This window comes from Silene latifolia, chromosome 1 (assembly GCF_048544455.1).
Source record: "Silene latifolia isolate original U9 population chromosome 1, ASM4854445v1, whole genome shotgun sequence".
Classification (NCBI taxonomy): Eukaryota; Viridiplantae; Streptophyta; class Magnoliopsida; order Caryophyllales; family Caryophyllaceae; genus Silene; species Silene latifolia.
This window is the reverse complement of record NC_133526.1, coordinates 54,024,623-54,049,770: the sequence shown is the minus strand read 5'-3', so window position 1 is coordinate 54,049,770 and position 25,148 is coordinate 54,024,623. Positions and strand designations below refer to the sequence as shown.

The 25,148-nt window shown below is 36.1% G+C and overlaps 1 protein-coding gene and 1 long non-coding RNA gene across 2 annotated transcripts; one reads left to right on the top strand and one right to left on the bottom strand.

The window, feature by feature from the left end:
* The first annotated feature begins 3,678 nt into the window (after positions 1-3,678).
* LOC141589665 (uncharacterized) lies at positions 3,679-4,132 on the top strand. Its single transcript, XR_012520473.1, has 2 exons — positions 3,679-3,805; positions 3,905-4,132. It is a non-coding gene; the product is annotated as an uncharacterized LOC141589665 (long non-coding RNA).
* A 6,107-nt stretch (positions 4,133-10,239) lies between these two features.
* On the bottom strand, positions 10,240-23,228 carry LOC141605605 (clathrin heavy chain 2-like). The gene is made up of 30 exons (XM_074424452.1): positions 22,933-23,228; positions 22,236-22,440; positions 21,345-21,433; positions 21,129-21,207; positions 20,885-21,012; positions 19,921-20,019; positions 19,726-19,834; positions 19,352-19,431; positions 19,010-19,237; positions 18,858-18,923; positions 17,956-18,072; positions 16,952-17,149; positions 16,732-16,848; positions 16,538-16,597; positions 16,331-16,417; positions 16,099-16,182; positions 15,874-16,008; positions 15,711-15,773; positions 15,525-15,629; positions 15,330-15,442; positions 14,987-15,239; positions 14,739-14,875; positions 14,375-14,653; positions 13,295-14,297; positions 12,268-12,753; positions 11,993-12,163; positions 11,686-11,871; positions 11,435-11,557; positions 11,208-11,318; positions 10,240-10,865 (listed from the first exon to the last, which is right to left on the bottom strand). Exons 1-30 carry the CDS (start codon positions 22,975-22,977, stop codon positions 10,707-10,709), a joined length of 5,115 nt encoding a protein of 1,704 aa, XP_074280553.1. The 5' UTR covers positions 22,978-23,228; the 3' UTR covers positions 10,240-10,706.
* Positions 23,229-25,148: the final 1,920 nt, after the last annotated feature.

Genomic DNA, 25,148 nt, shown 5'->3' with positions numbered 1-25,148 from the left:
CTAAACCTAATCGACGACACTCCTCTCCTTCACCCACATTCAACCTTGAGATTTCCTGTTCACTTGGAGACACCATGGGGATGGATACTCGAGTCGGGTAGCGGTCTTGTCGCCGGAATGCCAAGTATAGGTAAGTCATCATCATCATACTTGGATTTGTTTATGGTTATGGTTGTTAGTAATAGGGTTTTTCCTACTGTTTTGATAGGTGTCTATGATGGTTGCGTTGTCTTCGTATGGTTGTATGCGGTGATGATGCTGATTGCTAAAGGTAGGTTTTCCTACTCAGTACTGTCGATTGTTTGTCTTGTGTGATGTATGGTATCGTTTATTGTGATAGTGATGTTGTGTTTTTATACAGGGCGCGTCCCTGGTTGAGTGGATCCATCTCGGGAATGGCTTCACGCCTTTGATTCGCCCCTTATGGTTCCCACCACAAGGAGGATGTGCACATTAATGGACATGGGTTATTCGCTCTATGGAGATGAGCGGGGTTTAGGTGGGAACGGCTGCGGTCCCCCGCTGACGGTGTGGAATATCTGTTGCGATGGATATTCTGGTAGGACTTTACCTTCGGGTTAGTCAGATATTGATGGTTGATTGGGAGTTGGAGATGATTGTGTGTGTGTTGTATCTTGTATTGTCTGTTGTTCTTCAGTTACTGACCTTGTGTGGTTTTGTTTGTCTTTATTCTTGTTATGTGTCTCCCGTGATCCATTATGGTGAGCAGTCAGTCTTAGCAGGTGTTGATATGTGAAGCTTGGCTGGGTGTTTCAGAGGGACGAGTCTATCACTGAGTCATGGCATGGATAGTATCACCGTAGTTGATAGTTGTTGTTAACAGTTGTATCTTTTCTTTTGTTGAGTAAAACTTGTAATAAACTTAATTGTTCTCTTATTGACGTTATGATATTTACTATTCCTCGGGCAACCGAGATGGTAATGCCCTTATCTGCTGGGAAAAGTCTTGTTAAGGCTCCTCGGTAGAGGGGGGTGTTACCGGTCGGTACTTGGGAGCCTCTATTGTCCATACTAAGGTCAAACCTGCTACCCACCGTTGACTCCTTGACAAAATGCTTAAGAAGCTTAGCTTGTGGAAGGCTAACTCTTTATCATTTGCGGGGCGAGTGACTCTTGCACAATCAGTTTTAACTGTCATACCTACTTACATAGCTCAAACAATTAAGCTTCCAGCAACATTGTGTAATGGTATTGATAAGATTGTTCGGAGATTTATTTGGGGCGGAGAAAACCTTGAGAGAAAAATCCATTGGATCTCTTAGGCTCAGATGTGCAAACCAAAAATCGAAGGGGGGTTTGGTCTCCGTAGTACCAAATTAGCTAATGAGGCGCTTCTTGAGAAACTGGGATGACGCGTTGCTAGTGGGGACGAGGCTTTGTGGATCAAGGTCGTTAAAGGCAAGTATTTTTCAAACACTAACCGTTTTGCAGGGACTCGAAAAAATAATGCTTCCTTGGTTGGTAAGGTTGTTTATAATGGGCTAGATATCATGAAAAATGGTGCCCGATGGACAGTTGGAAACGGGAAACGTATCCACTTTTGGACTAATCCATGGGTGGATATAAGTCCTCTCATTCTTTTAGCAACTTCTCCGCTCTCTAAGGCCGAGTTGAAACATAAAATTTCTGATATGGTTTTGCCTAACGGAACTTGGAATTGGTCACTATTTGATAACAAGCTACCTCTTGCTGTGATTATGAAAATTGCTAGCGTTCTGGTCCTTGTTGATAGCGTTGAGAAAGATAGACTGGTGTGGTCTGAAACGTCTTCCGGGCTATTTTTCACGGCGTCAGTTTACAAGCTTATTTCCTCCAACCAGGACTCACGTACTCCTGATTTTGCGTGGGACGTTATATGGAAACTGAGAGTATCACAAAGAGTTAACGTATTTTTATGGCGAGCAGTACTCAATAGGCTAGCCACTAACGAGCAACGGTTGAAGCGCGTGATTTCTTACCATTCGGGGTGCCATCTATGTTCGTGTGGGCTTAAGGATGTCCGCCATGTGCTGATGGAATGCTCCTAGGCTACTGCTATTTGGGATAAACTTTTAACAAGGAGTAATCAAACCATATTTTATGCATGAACTCTTAATGCTTGGATGTATAATAATTTGGTACTAACTGATGTTAAAGTGCACGGTATATCGTGGAATATTATTTTTGCAATAACATGCTGGTGGTTATGGAAGTGGCGTTGTAACTCGATTTTCCAGTTAGCCAACACTCGTCCTTTTGATGTGCGAGGCTTCGTGATTTCACTAGCAAGAGATGTTGTCAAAGTGTGGGTTCAATATGGTTAGGTATATATGGAGAGGAACATGATACAAAAGAGGATTAAATGGGAACCTCCACATGGAGACGCCATTAAATTGAAGGTTGACGGATGCTCTAAAGGTAATCCTGGTCCAACGGGTGCATGCGTAATATTTCGCAATAATAGCGGAAATTGGATATTTGGCTTCGTGATAAATCTTGGACATTTTACAGTGATACTAGATTACTAGCTGAGTTACGTGCGGTGTGGTTTGGTATGAATTTCGCACGCAGGATGGGCTTGGAACAACTTATCATTGAGTCCGACTCACAATTGGTAGTTGCTCATTCATGGACGGGTTTTACTCTTTCATGTACTTTTTTTCGTTATTTTTCCATAGTATGTCATTTGCCTAATTTCTCTAATTCTCTCTAGTTCTCTCCCTCACAAAATTAATCAAATAAACAAAATTATTCAAATCCGTCAAATTACACAATTAAGAATGTTAATTCTTATATCGATCAGGTAATAATTCTAATTCTTAATTTTATTAATTATATTAAGACTTATTTACACTAATTGGATTAGGGTTCGCATCAATCAAGTAATTAAACTCGCTGAACAACGAAACCAACTCTAATAATTATTCTAGCACATAGGCACAACAAATAGCCCGAAACCTGTAATTAAACTTGCAGGATTTGTGAACATGAGCAATCAAATCGCAATAAGCCACAAAAATAGTACATGAATTACGTTGATTACGTTTCCGAATTTTTCATTTTCTTTTTTCTTTTTTTTTTTGATAAATGTATTGTATTTATTTTAGTAATTTTTACTATTTTCTTTATTTTTATTTCAGGAGTCGGGTGGTGGCTGACAGGTGGTGGTTCGATGGTGGTAGTTAGGGTGAGAAAAGAGTAAAGGAAGAAGAGAGAGATAGAGATTGAAAGAAGGGTATTATAGTGAAATCATTAAAATTAAAGGGGTATTATGGTCATTTACGTCCATGAATGAGCACCACCCTATTTGATTTGACACGTCTATCGCGAAGCTAATTTCAGCGCGGATAAACTATCGAAGATGGCATTGACATTTCCTTTTGGGGACCATGAGTTTCACATCCCTCCACATGGGATCCAAGACGTAATGGCTCGGGATGTTCAAGAAATGAGTGTTACTCAATCCATAGCTATGTAATCGACTTAAGCCTCCTTTTTTCCGTCAAAAAAAATAAAATACGAGTCAGACAAAATTAATATCGAGTTTACAAATACGAAATAAACTCAGGTCATAATTGAATATGGGTCAAAAACCTTTTCAAATGCTAAAATAGTTGCTTTACCCCTGAAACTATGGGGCTACGTAAGAAGCCCACGTGATGAAAGTAGGGTTTGTTCATATATCACCACATAACATAACCTCCACATTCTACTTGTTCTCTAATAACATTTTACATTTCTCATCCGTAGCCGTCACTGTTTCTAGGGTTCATACTTTCTCCCTCAATTCACCATGAGAGCCAAGGTACCTTCATCATCATCATCATATATTTTTCATAACTAAATCTAAATTTCATCTTCTAAAAATGTCGATAATTTAATATAATTTAATTATTTGTTGCAGTGGAAGAAGAAGCGTATGAGGAGGTTGAAGAGGAAGCGTCGAAAGATGAGGCAAAGATCTAAGTAGATTTCTTCTTGGTTTTTTTTCCCAACTGTTTCTTACTAATTAGATCGTCGTTTGTTTATTAGCTATTTTTTATTTAAATAGCTATGATCATCTTAGATGCTTTCAAGTATTGAATCCTTATGTTTTGGGATCAATTTTCTAGTTGAATGTTTCATTTTCTCATATTTCTACTTTCATATTTCTACCGCATTATTTATTTCATTTTGATTTGTGTTGTGTATAGCGGTAAGTTAGTTTGTGGAATTTGAGCAATTATTTGATTTGATGGTGTTTATTTGCTGACCAATTGAGAAGTCAGAGTAACGATCGTTATGTGCTATTGTGCTGGGACTGTGTACATAAATCGATTATTGTTATATGAAATGGTCTCCAAAGCTAATAGAGTAATAGCTATAGAGTTATCAATGGTAAGAATCGTATAATTAATTCTCTCCGTTTTCCCTCTCCATTACTTAGAGTTACACATGGTTGAGATTTGCTTTGGTATTTCATTTCATCTATCCATTTTCTCTATTTTTTGAAAGACAATCACATCTCTTGTTAAGAAATGGAGATAAAGAAAAGAAGGCAATCCCTGTTTATTTTACTTGTTGATTTATCGTATAATTCTCTTCATTTTACCTCCCCATTACTTGCCGATTGTTTGTTCCATAGTTCTCATCCGTTCTGTTTCTCTTCAATATTCTTGTCATATCTATTTAAATAAACGTATAGAAATGCAATGAATGCAAGTATGGAGGCAGTATTATGTCAAGGACAAGCTAATTTGAATGTGTCAATTTTCAAGCAACGGCACTTGCCAATTACCATAGGAATACAATCGAGTTAATTATGAACAAGATAATCCATTAGTTCCGTCCGCGAAGAATTTGGTTACAGTCGTGCAATGTACTTTCGATTTACCAAATGTTATAGGCCCCGCTAATCCTTTCCGAACTTGTAAAGTCCCATGTCCACATCTTTAAAATTTATGTAAGCTTAATCCAGGTCCCTCCCTAAATCTGCATTCGTTGAAAATTCAAGCTTGAGTGTGTACTTTATAGCCGTGTTACTTGTGTATAGCTCTATTGCATTGCTCTTCGGCGTGTTCTGTATCTCATAGGCCATAACCACCCAACTCAAGTACTCATTTGAAATGAATTTTGTTTCAAATGACCGAATTATATCACATGAATTCATTGAACCTAACACCACTAGCAATTAAGCTATTTTGTGTGTGATGTATTATGCTCTTTTTGTCTCGATCAATAGTTATCTATTACTTTTAAATTACTAATCAATCACCCACGTGCACATGGGGGAGACTCGCAAAAACATACCAAAAATGGAAATAAATAACTATTGAATACTACCTCAAAAACGGATATACCTACCTAACTTCTCAAGGGAAGGGGGGGAGTAATACTTAGATCATTAAATTTATTGAACCAAACATGAACTGGAATAAAATTTAGTCCAAAAGAATTAGATATAAACGCCATAAATGGTTCTATTCGGCTTGGTGATCACTACAAACACGAGTTAAGGGTAATATAGGAACTAAACATTAGTTAAGGGTCTCAACTTTCAAGATTTCCAATTGAGGACCTCAAACTTACTCTTATCTATAAATACTATTAAAAGGCTACCTTAAAATGTCCAATTAAGTCCACGTAGACAATGTCACGTAGGATAAAAAAAGTCACGCAGACATTTGAAGCTCACGTCAGCCGCATAACCCAAATGCCACACACACATTCATACCCAATTACCCCGTCTCTTATCATCACTGTTCCTACCGACAACGACAATCCCCCTTTTTCGTTAACCGGGATTAATTTATTATTACATGGCATTAATTTAATTCATTTATCTATAAATTAATTTAGTTCACTTATCTATAATATTAAACGATATTATCTATATTCTTAAATGATTTTTGTATATTAAATATATTGTTTTACCAAATTTATGTAAACCTTAGAAATTTATTGTTCCGGGTGTAATTCCAGAGCAGTTATTTGTTACCACCCGTGCTTGTAGAATGACGTCCTTGATTGAATCCTCTTCTCCGTGTCCTGAAACAATGAACAAACTGAGGGCTCGGCTTTGGGCCGAGCGAACTCACTCCGACGCTCAAGTCAGTAAACTTAGGGAGATAAGTTGTTGTTACTTGGCGAAGTATATATTGTAGAGAGATAAGAAAGATAATACCAGATGAATAGTGATTCTTAGGTTAAATTGTGGATCCCCTCCTCAATGAGAGTTGAGGAGTATTTATAAACTTTCACCTTTTGTCACGTAGTGGCCAAGTGGCCAAGTGGCTAGCAGGTGGAAAGACTGATCTACCCTCGGCCGAGGGACCCATGGCAGGCCGGCGGGCCCTGTTGACTCGCCACCGAGGGGTCTTGGATATGAGTTCGCGGACCTGTGCCCCGTAGCTAGTTGCCCCGGGCCGGGACCAGTGACAGCCGACAGTCGTCGCGTCGGTTAGGGTTAAATTTGTCAGGTCGTTGACTTGCTTGTGGATATCTTTGACCTTGCTCAATATGTTGACCTGGTCAGCGGGTGCAGAATATGCCCCATCATTTTTATCAAAATTTCATAATTTATAGTTAATATTGACATTTTAATTGAAACTTTTGTGATAAAACATGTTAATAAAATTTATAATTTATAATTAAAATTGAATTTTTTGTAACAAAACATGTTAATAAATTAATTAAAACTTATTAATTAAAACTATTCATATTACTTACCACCCACCATTTTTATTAATATTTTTTTTCTATTTAATTCATTTTTTTAATTAAACATGGAAATAAATTGATTAAAACTCTTTATATTACTTAACAGTTAACACCCATAATTTTCATTAACATTTTTTCCTACTTAATTCACCTCTTGAGTTTCTCGGCAATCAATTATCTAATTAAATAATACCACAAAATAAATTAAAAATAAAATTAAAATATTGGAATTTATGATTGTATAATGGCTATAAAACCTATAATAGTTTCTATCTATAAAATCTTATTAAAAGGCTAACTTAAAAAATGTGACATTGCAAGTTTAATTGTGACGTAACAACTTTTAATGTGACATGGTAAAAAAAAAAAAGTGAAATGGATTACCAATTTAAGAAAATTAAAAAATATAAGGTAAAAAAATTTGAAAAATACAAGGTATAAACACAAAAAAAGAAAGAAAAAAAAAATTGTAAACCATTGATCCCCTCTCATAATTTTTTTTTTATTTACCTTATTTATTTAACCATTATTTCCTTTATTTAATGAAATGACCTTTTAACTTTCATTTCATCATTACTATATATACTCCATATATATGTACCATAATTTTTTATTTTTCTTTCATTCATAAAATTTTGAGAGAATTTGTAATAGAATATTTCATATATATAACTATTTTATTCACCCTAATTTTCAATTTTATTCAAAAAAATAGCACCTAAAGTATACATAGAAAAGTAAACTAATTGTTTCGTTTTTTATTTTTCTTATGTTTTGTATTAATTTGTTATTATTTTTTGTGTTTTTATTAATATTGAAGGAGAATGAATTTCCAAATTTATTCAAAAAATTGGTAGGTAAGGTATAGCTAAAGAACTAAATTAATTATTTTGCTTTTGCTTTTTATTATGTTTTGAATTAATTAGAATCTTATTAGTTACTTTTTGTGTTTATATTAATATTGTAGGAGAATGAATTTTCAACTTTATTCAAAAAATTGGTAGGTAAAGTATACAGTGAGAACTAAATTAATTGTTTTTTTTTTTATTATTATGTTTTGAATTAATTAGAATTTTATTAGTTATTTTTTGTGTGTGTTTGTATTAATATTATAGGAGGATGACATACTCATATATCAATAACAATGCACGAGATTCGAAATGATGGCTATGGATCTTCTTTACAGATTTTTTTCTTGGTTTGGATGACTCTTTCATTTTTGTCAGTTTTTCTTTTTTTCTACAATGGTGTATTAGAAATATCGAATGGTAGCAAAAATCTTTAATAAGTTGTTGACATGTTGGTGCATTATTGTCCTTCACTCTTTCCTACACTTTAGTCTCCTTTGTAACACTTATATTCTATTTTTATTTTGTCAAACTGGTTACAAATCAAATTGCTTAGCCAAATTATTAAAGTACGATGCACATGTCAATTTGATCTTATCATAGTGTTATAATATGCATAAATAGTAATTAGTTAGAAACCAATTCTTATTCTCCAATTCATTGTTTCAATTTCAATGCTTTCAAGCCTTTAAATCATTTTTTTGTTTTCCATCAAATATACTATTCTGTAACTCGCAATATTTTTTTTAAATGTTTTGTTTATATTTTATTTTCCCTGAATTAGGAAAGGCTAATATTTCGTATGAAGTATAATAGTATTGTTTTGATTATAATTTTTGATGAATGATCGAATATGAAGAAGCTATGTTTAGAATCGTATATGCATAAATCTCTATTTATTGCGTGATTTCGAGAAATGTGAAATTAGTTTTGCTCATCTTATACTACTAATAATAATTATTAGAGTTCACTTATAAAGTTTTGATCCTTACTTTAATCTCTTACTTTTTGTCCCAAATCTAATCTTATATATACTACGGAGTATATTATTATAACACAAAATGTGATATTTTAAAGAGTAAGTCTTGCTTAAAACGGGTCGGATTTTAAGACGGGTTGTTGTGTGAGAGGAAATGGGTAGAGGGGACAAAGGTGGGACCTCCCATGTGCTTCTCCACTCACCCTAAATGGGTATTTTGTGAGAGAATATGGTATCCGTCTTATTAATAAGACGGATACCTTGGTCTGAAATAAGAATTGGTGTATTTTAAATATATGTAACCTTTCCTTGGAATTATTTGGAACAGTTGTTAAAGTTGCTCACATAAAAGTTCACGACCGTTTCTTTGCAAGATAAACATAGGGTCAAGTACTTTAAAATGCACCAAAACGACAATAAAAACAATATCTTCATTTAAGCAATAAAGAGGCAAAATGCAATGTTTGTTGGTGAAAAAAACAATTCATATTCTATAATCTTTAAGCCGGTCAAAACAATGGTTAAATAATAAAGAGACATTTGAAGAATCACTAATTAAAGAGACGATTGAAGAACCATTAATTAAGCAGGCAATTGAAGAATCATTAACAACTCAAACGAGAAAATTGAGAGTCATTGATTTTCTTTCTATAAAATCTCATCAAAATACCAATTCATATTGTCTTATTTGATACCAGGTTGTCCAAACCAACATTACCAGTCCTTACAAAAGTCAGTTTTTTTGTTCTCTCTGTAATTTAGAATATTTTATTGGAATTTTGTGTCTCCTTTTTCCTTTTCTTTCTGTTCATATATTTATATTTAATAGTCTTAATTGGAGGTGCCAATTCAATTAATTAACTTGATAATTTAATTAATGATGTTATTATATGAGGTATATATATGTTAATGCGACCCTAACATGGATGTGCTTTGAACTTCGCGTAATTATTTTGCATACCCAATAAGAAATATTTTTACGAGACTAGCATAATTATCCATATTGTACGAGTTTTAGGATTTTGACGGGAGTATTTATTTAAATTTTATATCTATATGTGTACTTACTATAAGTGAAATAATAAGAAGGTTATATTTTTGTAGAGAAAGAAAGGATAATGAATGAAAAAGTAATCACGCTATATATTTTGAAGTTAGGAGGTTTTTAGTAGAAAATAAATTTCAATGCAATTTGTTCATATATGGAAGGGTGACTTCTTTTAATGTTTTTTTTTATTGGTAGAAACTTGTACTCATATTTTTAAATCCTTTGAAAACAAGGGACGACAATGGAGCGCAAATTCATGTTCCAATACTTCTATGGCGTCAAAATTGACCATAAGACCAGAAGTACCCGAAAATTCAATTTGACGGATTGTGCCCTCGCTTCAAAACAACCAAGCTATTCACATTTTGGTTTGCGTATCATCCAGAATCAAAAATTTGGAGTGTATTAAACTTTTGTTTTAAAATACCGCTCCCTTAGTCGTGTTCATTTATTTACCTTTTTTTTAATTATTTGTGAGTGGTTTTTTAATTAAAATTAAACAAATGATTGAGAGATGGGGACTACTCCATATAAGTTATTCACAGATTAAACACTTAAACACAGTCAATTATTAACGATCCCGTGATTTTCACAGGCTCCAAAACTAGTTTGATATATTAATAAGCAATCGTTCAAGTTTGTTAAATCAGGATGAAATGAATACCTTCACAAAATTCATAATTAATTAATTAGGAAAAGAAAGCTTCAAAACTTGGTTCGTCCTCACTATATGCTCAACTCCATTACATACGAAAAACGAAAGACTAACTAGCTTGCTTACAAAGCAGCAGTAGTACCAAAAAGAATGACCTCAACGTCTAAATAATAGCACAACAACCAAAAAAAAAAAAAAAAAAGAATGGCACTACAAAGATTTACATCAAACATACAAACTAAAGTGCAAAATTGTTACACATTATTCTTCAGCTCAACCTTTCGCAATCCAATTCTTTTTTTTTTTTTTTTTTTGTTGACATTCAAGGAAGAGCACCTATTCCATTGCTGCTTTCGCAATCCAATTCTGAGTATATATAAAAGCATCGATGGCAACCATCCCATAATTAGAACGGCAAATTTTCCAACCGCAGCTCGATATGAAACCTCATGTCAAGGCAGCATAGTTATATGCACTTTAGTAGTGTCCCATAGGTGGCATGCCGAAAGGTGGCATAGGGGGCATACCCATTCCACCCATGGGAGGAGGTCCATAGCCTCCCATCCCGGGCGGAGGTCCTCCTCCTGGCATTGGTGGGGCCGGCAATGCTAGAGGCAGCAACTGAGCATACATGTTCTGTTATTATAACAAGGCCAATTAGCTTGCATTAAGAATCAAGAGTGAATGCTTTAACGAGTCAGATTTATATGGGTTGATGCAAATTTCACTTAGTGCCAAAATAGTTGATTTACTTGCATTTTGGCATTATACTAAAGTTTGGTGCCTAATATAGGTAAAAACCTAAAGCCCATCTCAAGTCAGGATTGATGCAAAAAAGAACTGCATAAAAGATAGCTCTTAGACCCCCATGATGTGGAAACCAAGATATAGAAATGTGATAATTTTTCCACCGCAAAAATAAAAACATAAATTAATGAAAGCTTTTTGGGGGCAGGAGCAACAGTAGATGAAGCTAACCTGTTGCGCAATTACATCCTTGTCCTCCTGCTCTTTAGCCTTTACTTCCTTTTGAGCCTCAATTTTGTCCTTGATAAGGTCATCAACTTTGCCAGTGTACTCACGGATGAACTGCACAAAAAGCAAAAAAAGTTGAATAAAATCAAAATTTCAACAAATTTATGACGTTCATCACGTCTAATTGCATTTTCCTTGTGTATTGGAATGCATCTTCTAACAGGGTTTACCTGCAGTAGGTATGGGAAGGCAAAGTCAATCATATTGTTCATCCAGGCAAGTTCAAGAGCAACATCTGGCCTGATGACATCATAACAAACGAAAAGGCATGCAGCAAAGCACTCCTTTTTACCCTGCATAAATAATGTCCAAGTGAGTTAACCATGTGAAAGATAGCGAGTCTTTGACCCAGTTGGAAGTATAAATTATAATATTAGAGGAATTCATTAAAAAAAAAAAAAAAAAAAAAAAAAAAAAACACCTCCTGAATAAAGTAAACAAGTAACTCCTCTGCTAATTCACGATCACCAGATTGTGAGCAGGTTTCCATTGCATCCTTGTAATGTTTATCTTTCTTGGACAACGCAATAGACTGCTTCCATCTACCTGCCTTCTTGTATATGTAAGCTGCAACACGTCTCATCTCCAAGAGCTCATGTTTCTCAATCTGTCATCATGAATAATAATATGAGAAAAAAAAAAGAAAATCCCCATTTACTGTGAGTAAAAGTGTAAAACTAAAGACAAATTAAACTTGCCACCAAAATCTAAACACGTAAATGCATCACCTTTTGCGCAAGTCCTATCTGATCAAAGTTATCATGTAAATCAATTGACTCTCTCAATCTTTCATAGTCTTCCTCCTCCACATATATTTCGTTCAAAGCCTCATTAACAGCAGATACATTGTTGCTCTGGACTGCAATCATATATGGCTTGATCAGATGTAAGTTACCAGCCTGAAACACGAGACACAAACCAAATGAAACAATTATCCAACATAATGTACAAATGAGAACTCAATAGGTAAATAAAAAATGGCAAGACAGCAAGGGTGACAAACCTTTCGCATTATATCAACGACACGTGTGTGGTCAAGACGAAGGGCTAGCACATTGAGCATATCATTAATTAGGTCAGGATGTTCCTGTAAGTAGAAGTGTACGGCTTTATAGTACAGCTCCACATTGGCGACTTTAACCACAACATCCTTGAACTGCATGTGATCCCATGCATCAGGAGAGTGATTCATTACAGTAGAAGCAGCATTGTCAAACTCATCATATTGAATATACAGGTAAGTGAGTTCTTTCCAGTGCTGCTGCTCATCACATGCTCTAATCAGCTTGGGAATGTTCAGACGTGTTGAGAACAATTTTATGTGCTCCATAAGCTTTTCAGGGCGATATCTGGCATAAAGTACCCCAAGTTCAGTAAAAATGCCCATGTGTGCACGTTCCAATCCCAAGCCACTCTCCATCAATGAGATTATCTCACTGAAACAACCTCTGTTCTGGTAATACTGACTGACTTCCTCCATATCATCGACCTATAATTGAAGCAGAAATTAGCCAAAAATAACACACTACAGTCTACAAGTGTAAAAAGCTGTATACGAATGGCAAGACTGCTTTTAATCTGTAAAGGTTTATGCAGATGGCAAAAGTTTCTGATAAACACACTTAAACAAGACCGATACTAATCATTAAGACAAAAGGACAAATTTTCAACATAACAATCTATTTTTTTTTTTGGTGTAAACCAGGGTGTCCACCGTCGACAACAGTGTATAATCCCTCGCCGCGGGTGCTCTCGCGAAGAGGTAAACGGCTGGCCAAAGAGTTTGCTCCATTCCCATGGGCACAAACGAGCACAAACAGCAAGTACTCCAAAAGAGATTTCCTCTATCCCGCAAGGAATGACTAAAATTTAGTTGTGCCATAAGAGAATTTGCCAAAAAAAAAAAAAAAAAAAAAAAATTTACAGCAGAATAACCAAGGATACTTTGATAGACTAATAACTTGCATTTAATACCATGATATGTGGTGATTTGCTTAGGGAATGAGGATATTAAATAAAGCAAGCAATACCTGAATAATAACATTTAGCCCACAAATTTGAGCTAATCTGAACTCTTCAGCATCAACACACGCAAAGCAAACTTCCTTCCAAGTCTTTGCACTGTTAGCTTTCCGTGCTGCATCAACAGCACTTTGGAACTGCTTCAGCCTAACTAAGGTAACAGCTAGCTTTGCCCAGTTAGAGATAAAAGCATATATTATCTTAGCGGCTTCATATAAAGTTTCATCAAACAAGCGATCACCAACAGTTTGAAGATTCGCCACATTTGGCATCAGAATGAACTCCTCAATGTCGCTCAACCTATCAATCTTGGCATAAGCATAAATGAGCTCACTGTCCACTCTAGGCTCTTTTGTTTGCTGTCTCACCATAAGAAGATACTTCACCAAATCATGGTACACATCTGCATTCTCAGCAGCACGAATCACATCCAGAAATTGCGTGGAATCTTCAGCCCGTATAAATGACTCTATCGCATCACTGACCAACCCGGCCCTCAACTGAGCCTTTGCAACTTGGCTCCACACAGCATCTTCTTCAACACGGAATGCAAATTCTACTGCCCGGTCAATACTTTGGATATTGTCCAATAGTACATTTACAGCCTGCACATTCAGGTTAAATTTTTTGAAAATCGCAAACGCTTCTTCATAAAGTTGAGCTTCAACAGCTACTTCCCCAACTGCAGGTCCATCAAAATTATCCAGCCTGTTCACATAATCCATAACTCGAGAGGAATCTGCTTTGATTGCAGTCAATATAAGGAGGTTTTGCAGGTTGGAATTCCCACTAAATGCGGAGTTCTGCAAAACAATCTTTTCAAGAAGCTCGATCAATTCATGAGGGAGATCAGCCGTCATGAAAGCTTTAACCGCTGCAGAGACTTGTTCCGGACTTTTGCTTTCAGGCAAAGCGGTGGACACAACTTGATCAATGAGCTGCCTCCTGTACTCATTCTCAGGGGTAAGAACCTTTTCCCAAAGATCTCCATCCATTCTCTCCACGACATACCTGGAAAATGGAACTATAAGCAATCGAGAGAGGTATGCTATAAACATAAAATGATCAATACAGAGCATGAAACAGACCTTGCTTGAAGCTTGAACAAAGAATTTTTGTTTGTGACATTGATAAGCTCATCATCACATTGCCCTCGTCTATACGCTACAACTGCAAGGGTGGGGTCACGTTTTTCACAGTACTTTCCAACCACACGTGAATCGTAGTATGGGTTAGTTGTGAGGAAGTGCTCGGGGTTGTTGTTACTCTCTATTATGATTTTACCAAGAGCGTTATGCACGTGAACATCTTGGCTCCCCTCGCTCAAAAGATGCTCCAAGAACTGAGTAAGCAAACGAAGCCGATTCCTAAACCAGAAAAAATAAATGTAATGGTGCATTAATAATTGGAGACATAGATTCAATTGTTGTCTGCAGAGAAAAAAAAAAGCACCTCTTCTCACATTCCTCCACCAGTGGCTCAACTGGAAGCAGAGAGCGAACAGACAGTATTAAGCCCTTGATAAAATCTTCAGGACATTCATCATCAAGAAGTTGCCCCACAACTAGTGGTGCGTTACCAGGGTTGACCTACAAAAGAAGAGGGGATATTCTGTTAATTAATTTATCACATTAAAATAACAATATTTGAACAGAATTTATGTCCTCCAAAGTAAACACTTCGTTTAGAAGGGGACATACCTTCTGCACATAACCTTCAATATAACGCAGCATGTTGTTTGTGTATAGGTAGTGTGTGAGATCAGGAACATAGCCGAAACGGTCACAGACGTTAATAAGTGGACGGGCATCAGGAAGCTTGGCTTCCATCAAGAAATTTTTTGTCTTTTCAGCATCGTAGAAGTTGGATTCTCTAGTCACACGTTCAACTTCTTTTAGCTGTCCAGTTTTAGCAGCTGATTCGATGTATTTAAAGTGGATGTCAGGATCCTCGCTGCAAAGTAAAACAAGAGCTGTGATACCTGGAATAAAGGAATAGAAATTTTAAAAAGACAAACTGGTTTCTAACCCATATAAGGATTACCTGGAGCTCAAATATGATCCAAGGAAAAAATACAACCCTTCATATGACTTAAATTGCTCGAAGAGCTTAATGCAAGCATCAACACCCAACTGTTCACAGTACTCCTTTGCAGTCTGCACAGGCACACAATACATAAAATAAAATATTAACACATACCGAGGTATTTCTTTCTTGCTTGGATGTGCAAAGAAATACCTGAACAATTATCTGAAGGTTGCCTCTGAGGTTGACAAGTAAAAGGTCTTTCATGCACTCTAATGCCCATTCTCGAGAAAGAGTACCAAAGAACTCAACGAGAGCCTGTTCGTGATAAATATTTTAGACGAATAACCACCAATCTTAATCAGATCACAAGAATAATAGGCTCAAATGACAAAAAACCTGTGGTTCTATAGCATGAGTGTTAACAATAACACGTTTTATGTCAGGCAAATCAGTATAATGCTGCAGAAATAACAAACGAAAAAGTATTAGTAATGGGCCACAATTCAAAGAACTATAAAAAAACACAATCAAGGAGTATGAAGCACTTCAAGCCATTTACCCGGATAGCTTGCAAGTATAAACCAGCCTTTTCACAAAGCTGAGCAATTCTAGAACGATCGTAATGACTGAACATTCCATTGGCTAATATGGCATCAGCAACATTGGGAAAGGTAACAAGATTGATTTCCAAAACCTGCACATTAATTCCATAGCTGATTGCAACAACTCAGAATGACTACACAGGTTTAAGTCAACTACTGCTTTAACGTATCTGTAGCGGTACCTTGGTTTGCAAAAAGCCATGTTCAGGCAAGTTTGGCTTCAAAACGTCTAAGAGAAATGCAGTTGCTTCTCGAATCAAATTTCTCTGTAGAACAGAAGATCATAAAAGATTACAGATACCTCGTCAATTAACGGAATGCGTACATACAGGCATTTTGACTCCGTCCATTAGCTGGCTTCACATTACAACATATCAGTTTAAGGACATAAGAAACAGCTATATAAAAATTTACCTGAAGAAAAAGATCAGTGATAGTGTTATAATCAATAGGACAACCTCCCTCCATCTGAGACATCATCAGAGCAAAATTGACAGCGCCCTGCAATGTACAACAGAGAATAAACAAATTACAGCACTCTCCAAGTAATTTTTCAAGTCATCAGCATTACAGACATTTACAGTACCACGGCCAATTAAATGCTAAAGAGGTCATTCTTACCTGTGGATCTGTACGAAGGATAGTTTGGAGGAGGAACAGGTAATCTGGTGTATAACCAACCTACGTCAAGAAAAAGAGATGATTATTTTAAAAAGTTCCAAGTGCATAAAAACTATTTACTGTACGCTCAAACCTTGAACTTTACAGCGATGGGAGGATGGAGAAAAGAACTATCAAAGACAACAATCTCTAACCTGCTTAGAATATACAAGAATTTTATCAAATTCCCTGCGCTCGGCAAACGCAGCGACGACCTTTGGAGTTGCTCTGGCTTTGATATATATCTTCAGAGCAAGGTCATTGTCAACTGTCTGCAACATCAAAAAAGGTAGCCACATCACGAGACAATTGAGAAAGTCAAATGGCTAAGTTAAGAGTTTAGAAATGCAAACAAATGTAAAAAAGGAGACAAACCTTCACTAGATCTCCAAGTTCTTCACTGCACTCCAATTTGTCCTCCGCTAGCCAATTTTCAAGTAGATTTTTCTTATTTTGATTCACAACAAGGCGAGACAGCTCCAATGACTCGAATGCATTAAGCTTTCCTTTGGTTAATAAAGTCCCAAAATATTGCAATAGAGGCGGCGTCTGCCCAGCTTGAACAGGGACACTCTGCACCATAAATCAAAAACTTCAATTCCCAACAGGGGGAAAAATACTGAATAGTTAATTAGTTAGTCATAAACAAAATTGACTACATTTTCCAAGAATGAAATTTAATCATCTCCAAACCTATCACCCTGCGGCATATAGGTTCATAATAATTTATGGCATGGAGGTTACTTGGATAGCCCACAATTTCAAAAATGAATTGGACCATCATTAGCAACACAAGTACACAACACTTCAGTCAGGCCATGACACTCAACAGAGAAATTTATTGCCATTAAATAGCAAGATACCAAAATCATCTACTTAGAACTTATTCCAGGGGTAATGAGAAGCCCTGGGCACCCATACTTAAGAGCCAGACCTAGAGTAAGAAGTCAGGCATTGGTAAGAGGAAGAAAGTAGAGGCGTCAAAAAGTCCCCAAAGAACGAGGAATTGTATCTCAAGGAATAGTACAGCCACGTATAAGATTGATTAACTGAAAAAATAAAGAAGCTGAGACACCCAAACTAATTTTAAAATAAATAAAAAAACCACCAAGTTTAAAAGTTCCGTCTGACATTTGCACAACCATATAGTCCAAGATAAATGTACTAGGAAAAGACGAAAAGGGGGATGGTCAGATGGAGGAGCAGGGCAATGCTAATGTCAAAAGGGAAGTCATTAGAAACTTGACAAAAACTATGTCAAGATATATAACTGTACCAAACATATTTAAACAATGGCAAACAATAACATAATGCACAATTATGGTTAAAAGTCAGAAGCCCATATGCTTCTCACTTCTGAAGTCTACATCTATAGATACCTGAAATTTGGCGACTGTGTCAGGAGTGCGCAGTATGCCTTGAGGAGAATCAGCAGCAAGCTCAGCAGCTTCCTTGTACTTTGTTTGAGCAAACAATTCTTGGAACCGCTGAACAACCTAGAACTCAAGTGAATGAAATTCAGCAGATTGTTGGGGAAAAAAAAAAATTTAGCACATATAATCATGCTATATATATTCTCATTAACAGTTGGGGGGATTCAATTTCTTCCTCCTCTACTTGGGTTGCCTCCGAAATACCGGAAATTTGTGAGGGTGGTGACAGAAGCGGATTCAAATAATAAAAAGAGTACAAGCAATTGTATCACTTCACAGTGGAACGTCAGTCCAGTAATGACAGTTTATGTTTCAACAAATGTCTGCATGACATCAAAATTACCACTTCCTGTCTAAGCAAAGTAAGGGCCTCAAAGTAGTTACTGTGCATGTTTCCAGGAAGGAGGAAATGGATGCTAATGTATTGTGCAACCCGAGATAAATGAAGGTTTCTTTTAAGATAGATCATCATGAATTTATGCACATGGAAGAAAAAAGAGATTCATCAGTTCTTGCTTAGCAATTACACAGATTCTCATACAAGACGGTTTCACAAAATTCTTTTGGAGAGAGCGGTTTGTTTATCCACTGGTTATATGAAATACATTTGATAAAACTCAATCAATTGCAAGTCCAAATTCTGTATAACAGAATCAAAGTAGACATTGAAGGGGGCGGTTGGGTCCTTTGTGTTTACCCTCATAATGAAATTATTGATTATGTGTGCAAGTATTTTAAATTTATGTATTAAGAATAATATTTTAATCCCAAACTAGATGAAGATTAGATTAAAGCCTGATTTTCAAGAACTGTTTAATATCTTAAATCAGTCAAACCAACCAACATACCAAGTTTTCTGCACCAGGAAGATTTCCTCTTTTGGCAAGATTGACAGCAAGCTCCAAATTGTTTAACTGCGGCAAATGGGAAACACCGGATAATGTTACACCTCTCTGTCATGTTAGAAACATCTCAGAACAGAATCATCTAACAAGCATACCTGTCCACTGACAAAAGGCACAATAGTAGCTTCATTGACAGTGGCAAGAAGGACCTGGCCCCGTCTATTAACGGCATAAAAACCCCCAACTGAGGAGGCCTCTGCTGTCAAAAATATTGGATCAGGACTAATTCTGTTCCTATAAATAGCACTGGCAGTCTCCAGGTCATATACAAACAGCAGACCAAGCTTGGTAATAACGTATATCAGACCATACTTGTTGGAAATCTGCCAATTAATGATGATAACGATTTCATTACAGAAGCGGAAAGAAAAAATGTAACCAAGCGTATAGTTGTTGTGCAGAACACAAACTATGAAAATTGTTTACATTATATATACCTGCATTGAGACTGGAAAATCGTCATTAAAATCTGGAGGGAAAAATAGATCAGCTTGCTTCTTTGTGAAACCAGGCTTTCCTGTCAAAACATAACAATGGAAAACAAGGCATTAGATTTAAAGCTATGTAACAGGTAGAAAGATTAGACAATGCTTCTGGTACTCCATAAAGTTCAGCATTTCACCAAAATAAAATAAAATAATAGTTCAGCAAAATGTACTTCAACCAAGGGAAATAAACAAAATAAAAAAGTACTACCAATTGTTCAAATTCTTAGCACCTTCTTATTCAAAATGCCCAAATACTATACATTATTTACAAAGATGACAGAAGAGGAAGACAAAAGGAGAGATGAAGAGCGGAAAGTGCAAACCTGGTAGGGCACCAAGCTCAATTATGTGAAGCTTAGAAGTAACCTGGCCAGCATTCAAGGACTTCGTAGCAAACACAATAAGAGTAGAGGAGTTCTCGTTTCCAGGGACCTGCCAAAAAGAATATGCTTTATTATCCTAAATGCAATATACAACCACAAAAAAATTATATATATATCATGAATGAAGGTTATTACTTTAAATGTGGCAAATGATGCAGCATGAGCTTCAAGAGCTTGACTACGCTGCTGATCCACGGAAAAGAGCTGCATGCTTCCTTTAACAAGTTGAGGCCTCTGAGAAAATATATATGCAAGTTAAAATGTTGCCAAAGACAGAGAAGCGGTCAAGAATCGATTATAAACCCGTGCCAATCAGAATCATACTTAATGTCATCTTAATTCTTCCACTAACACTCACAATACCCTCGGTTCATCATCCTTCTATCCTCCTACTCAGTGCCAGTATCTTGATGATAAGCAGCAACGGAAAGAAAATAAATGCAGTTAAACTACCATAAATAAAGAGCTAATATTTGGGAGAGAACAATTAGGTGGCTCGATTCATACAAAATCAACAGAGCTAAGCTATTATCTTTACAGTGGCGGTTACTGCAATAAGCTGCACAGCTATTTTCTTCCTTTAGGTTAATAGGCATCCTCTTGAACTTTGAAACATGAATCTCCAATGTAACAATGGCTTAGTGGTCGTTAAACTCGTTATCAATTGACCAAAAATATCTTATTAGAAACTATGAACTCCTTAATGCCGTTATGCAGCATTGCACACTTTACTCCTGATATAAATTTCTTTCCATTAGTCCAACTCCACCACATTATATTCCTCAAGAGTTTAATATACATCAGTTCTTGTTATAGCCATGTGGAATCAGGTATCAGACTAGTTATATGGCAATATTTCTTTATTGGTAAAGATTCTCAACAAAAATTTACAAATTACCAAACCGAAGCTTACAAATATACATATGAGATCATGGTAACCAACTTATACTACTACAACTGATGATAGGAAGTACTGAGCAAGCACAATTGAAGCATTATATCCCAAATCCCCTAATAAAGCACAAAATAATACAGCTAAAAGAATAAAAAAAAGTTTCAGAATGCAATAGAGGAAGTGCAAAAACTGTGTCAGAAGTACCTCAGGTGAACCAGGTGCAATTCCAATCAAGACCAACCACTTTTCTGCTGGGTCACATCTATAGTTGATTATCTGATTGTTAGCTAAGTTACCAGTCCTTTCAAACATTTTGGCAGGGGGGGCGTCACCTGAATTAGAAAGAGTCATGACCATATAACTAGACATTTGCAAGGTAAATAACCATGAGAAATGCTTAAGTTTGGCAAGAAAGCATGGATAAGTGACTTGAAAAGTAACAGCATACCTTCAATTGACCAATGATAAACTGATGTCTGCGTGACAAGCCCAAGCAACTTTACAGTGATCCACTTCCAAAAAACAACCTACACAAAGGCCAATAATCTGCCTCAACGAATTAACTGAAAGAAGGGGAACAAGACTGAATCTAGTAAAAAATCAAAAACCATTAGAATAGTGCATTATAAGCCATACTCCTGTTTATTGGTCATAAATAGTTTACCTGCTCCGGCATTTGGTGCGATTTCACCTTTGTTTTTGTCTCAATGTTGAATATTTGTAAGTGATCCTGTGTAGTACCCGGTAGGAGAGCTTCACATAAGAAAAACATAAATAATAAGAACTTATGCAGATTGTGCATGATATAACTAAAACTTGGTCAGGCAGACACGTAACATGAATGATGTATACCATTGTAACCACAAAATTCTAATTTGATGTTTGCAATGGTAATGCTTTAACAGCAGCAAATCTATTACAATCATATGAAGTGCATAAACTTTGCAGATTGACCGCAAGTGGTTAACTCAAAGCTAAGTTTTTCATGCATAGGAATCAACCACACCTTGATACCTTTCTTCCAAAAATAATGCTCAAGTACCCATATAGAGAAACTACAAATTTATATTCCTAAGCCAACCCGCTGAAATATCTGGAAGACGAACGAGTTTTCCATGATTTGTTGCATTCAGAGTTTCCTAGTCGAATCCTATGGACAACATGGAGGCGTAAAGGCAAATACTCTCATGATCATTTAAAATTATGGCAAGCAATAGCCGCAATACGGAGATGAATAAAAGCCTCAAAAGAACCAAGTCACCAACCATACACCATGATTAGAAACTTATGCAACCAAGCCATTAGCTCCACTATAAACAAGCTAGTAAGTACACTATTTTTTTAACTAACACAGCCTCAGGACCACTCTAATAAGCCTATATAGATTCAAGGGCTATTTACCCCGAAAGATCCTAATCAAGACAGTATAATTCCTCCACCTCATCTTACTTGCCTATCAATCCACTAACCAACAACGTTCATAAAATCCCAAACACGTCAGCAGTGAATGCTAGTAAAAGTAGGAGATACTTCATTAATCAAGTGAAAAATATACCTTTCAAGGCGAGTATTCGAGAGTTTGGGTTCATTAGAGCAGAATCGGCGGTAATAGGTCGTCGCAAAGGCTGCATCGGCATGTTCATATCAACAATGACAACACTATTCTGTGGCGAAGTTTCCCGGACACATATATACTTCTCTGATTCCATCGTCACATTGTTAAACGTTATGAACTGCGGATTTATTCCGATGCTTGGCAACTGTATCAAACAACATCACAACAGAACACAATTAAAATTATCAATTATCTCTCTAGTTACATTCAGTTAACTATAAAAATCATGAATTTCTAATCTAATTTACACAACAATAAAAACACTATCAGTTCTCTTGCTAATTACATTCAATTAACTACAGAAATCACGAATTACACTCTAATCTAATGTACACAATAATAATCAAAATCACTATCAGTTCTCTGGCTAATTACATTCAATTAACTATAGAAATCACGAATTATACTCTAATCTAATGTATACAAACAATAACCAAATTCATTAGCAATTCTCTCGCTAATTACAATCAATTAACTACAGAAACCACGTTTTACACTTGTAATCCAATTCACGCAACCAATTATCCAGATCTAGCTTAACCTAGATCATCCGTAATCACTGAATTACCGAAATTAACCGAGTGAAAACGTAAATAATCAGAATAAAAAAGTTAAAAAAAAAAACAAGGAGACAAACCGTGAGAGCTTCTTTCATGACGATCGGCGCAGTAGCGGCCGCCATGGCTGCCAAACGGAGAAAACGAACAACTCAAAATGGAGTATGTGTTTAATAGGGTGGATCAAATAATGATGAAAAGAGAAAAGTCAAGTGAAAGTGTATAATTGATTGAAGGGGAAACCTCTCTCTACATCAGAAAGATGAAAAGGATAGAGAGAGTAGAGAGAGAGAGAGGAGAGATCAAAACATTGGAGATCATATGCTTAAGGAATTTTTTTTTTTTTTTTTTGAAGTCTATGCTTAAGGAATTTTAATTCATCTAATAATCTAATCTAACGAATTATGAATGAACATAAGGCACAGAGCCACAGACGCACAGTTGTAAAAGAATGAACTTAAGGCAAAAATGGTAGTAATACGGATTACGGAGAAGTGGCTTAGTGGAGAAAAAGGAACATACATCGGATGTACTATCTCCAATTTTTTGGCTTTTTGAGCATATATGTATTTTTTTTGAGTTTATGACCTAAAACTTTATTTTTTTGAAAGCGTGTGTTTTTTTGAAAGATATTAAACTTTATAAGTTAGATTATAATATTTTTTCCGTCAAAACTCAAATTTAACTAAACTTATATGTAATGTTTTTGAATTTTATTGCAAATTTTTAGAGCTTAATGTTGGAGTAAATAAACTCAAAAACTTCATAGTGAAACTCAAAAACTTTATTATAATGCTCAAAAACTATAGAATTGGATGTAGTACATCAGATGTATAATCCACTTACCGGGCTTAGTGGCTCTCTAGGTAGCGCCAAAACAGGGACATATATGGGCACGAGCACGACACAACACAACACGGTATCCCATAAAATTTAAGATATAAAATATACTCCCTTTATTCTACTCCACATTGCAAGTATGCTTTTTGTACAAATAATAAGGAGAGGATTAAAAAAAATATTAAGAGTACATGAGATAGAGTGAATGAAGAGGTTAAAAATATTAAAAGAATATAAAGGTGAGTTTTATGGTCGATTATTGTGGGTATGGATGACAATTTTTTTGTAAATATAGATTTTCAATAAGGATAGAATGATCTTTTATTTAGCCAAATAAGGAAATTTGTAATGTGGAGTTGAATTGACCAAAATGAAATACTTGTATTGTGGAGTTGAATGAATGGAGTATATTTTATAACAATAAACGTTCAATTTTTTTTTCTTATAAAAGTATTTGATATGAAATTTAAATAAGTGATGTAAAACTTGGCCTTGACTGTAACTCATTTTCATTTCCCACCCAAACCATCTTCAAATCAATATCTTTGGACAACTCATTTCTCGTCTAAAGAACATCATTCACCCCAAATGATGCCAAATAATAAGGACACGCCTCGGACACGTGCCCAAATACCATGGAAACGCGTCGGACATTTCTCGAAATAAATGAAGAAAGTTAGACACGGCTTTGCAAGCGTCAGACACATTTAGCACGTGTCCGATAAATGTCGGTATCCGACACGGTGTCGGACACGGGACGACTAGTCAAGAGGAGTGTCCCTGTGTCACGGTCCGCTACTTTTGCCGGACCGTGGCGCGCACCTTTGCCCGTCTCAAGGCAAGATGCAAGCGACAAGGATCTTCGAACTAGTGATGAATCGCTCACTAGCACGTTACTCGGGTCTCGGCAACACACGACAGGATGCAACGAGAGCGTTAGGCTCTAGTGTTTGTCAGGCACTAGGCACTCGTAATCGGTCTCGGGGGTGTGAGTCGGGATCCTAGTGTCGATCCCACAAACACGGCTTGTTAGTAAAGTGAAGGCTAAGAGTCGTTCACAACAAAGCAACAACAAGCAATACGAAGGCACAAGGTAGGAAGTAGATTTTCATTCACTAGTACTCCCTAAAGAGGGAAATTTGATTATTACATCCTGGTAGCAGGAGACATTGAATTTACAAGTTTAGTTCAGAATAGCGATATACCTATTTATGGAAACCTAATCTAAAACTACTAAGAAAATACTTACTACAAATGTACAAGGGAAATGAAATTACATAAGCATAAAATAAATCTAAGGGTTCAAGTGTGCGGATCGTCACACTCTCCCCCACCTAATCTGTTGCCGCCCTCGGCAACACAAAAAATCTTGAATGGTGCTTCGGTGAGACATCCTCGGTGAGCTCTGACTGTCCATGCCGTGTTGGGGATTGGCTTGTACAACTCGGCTTGAATG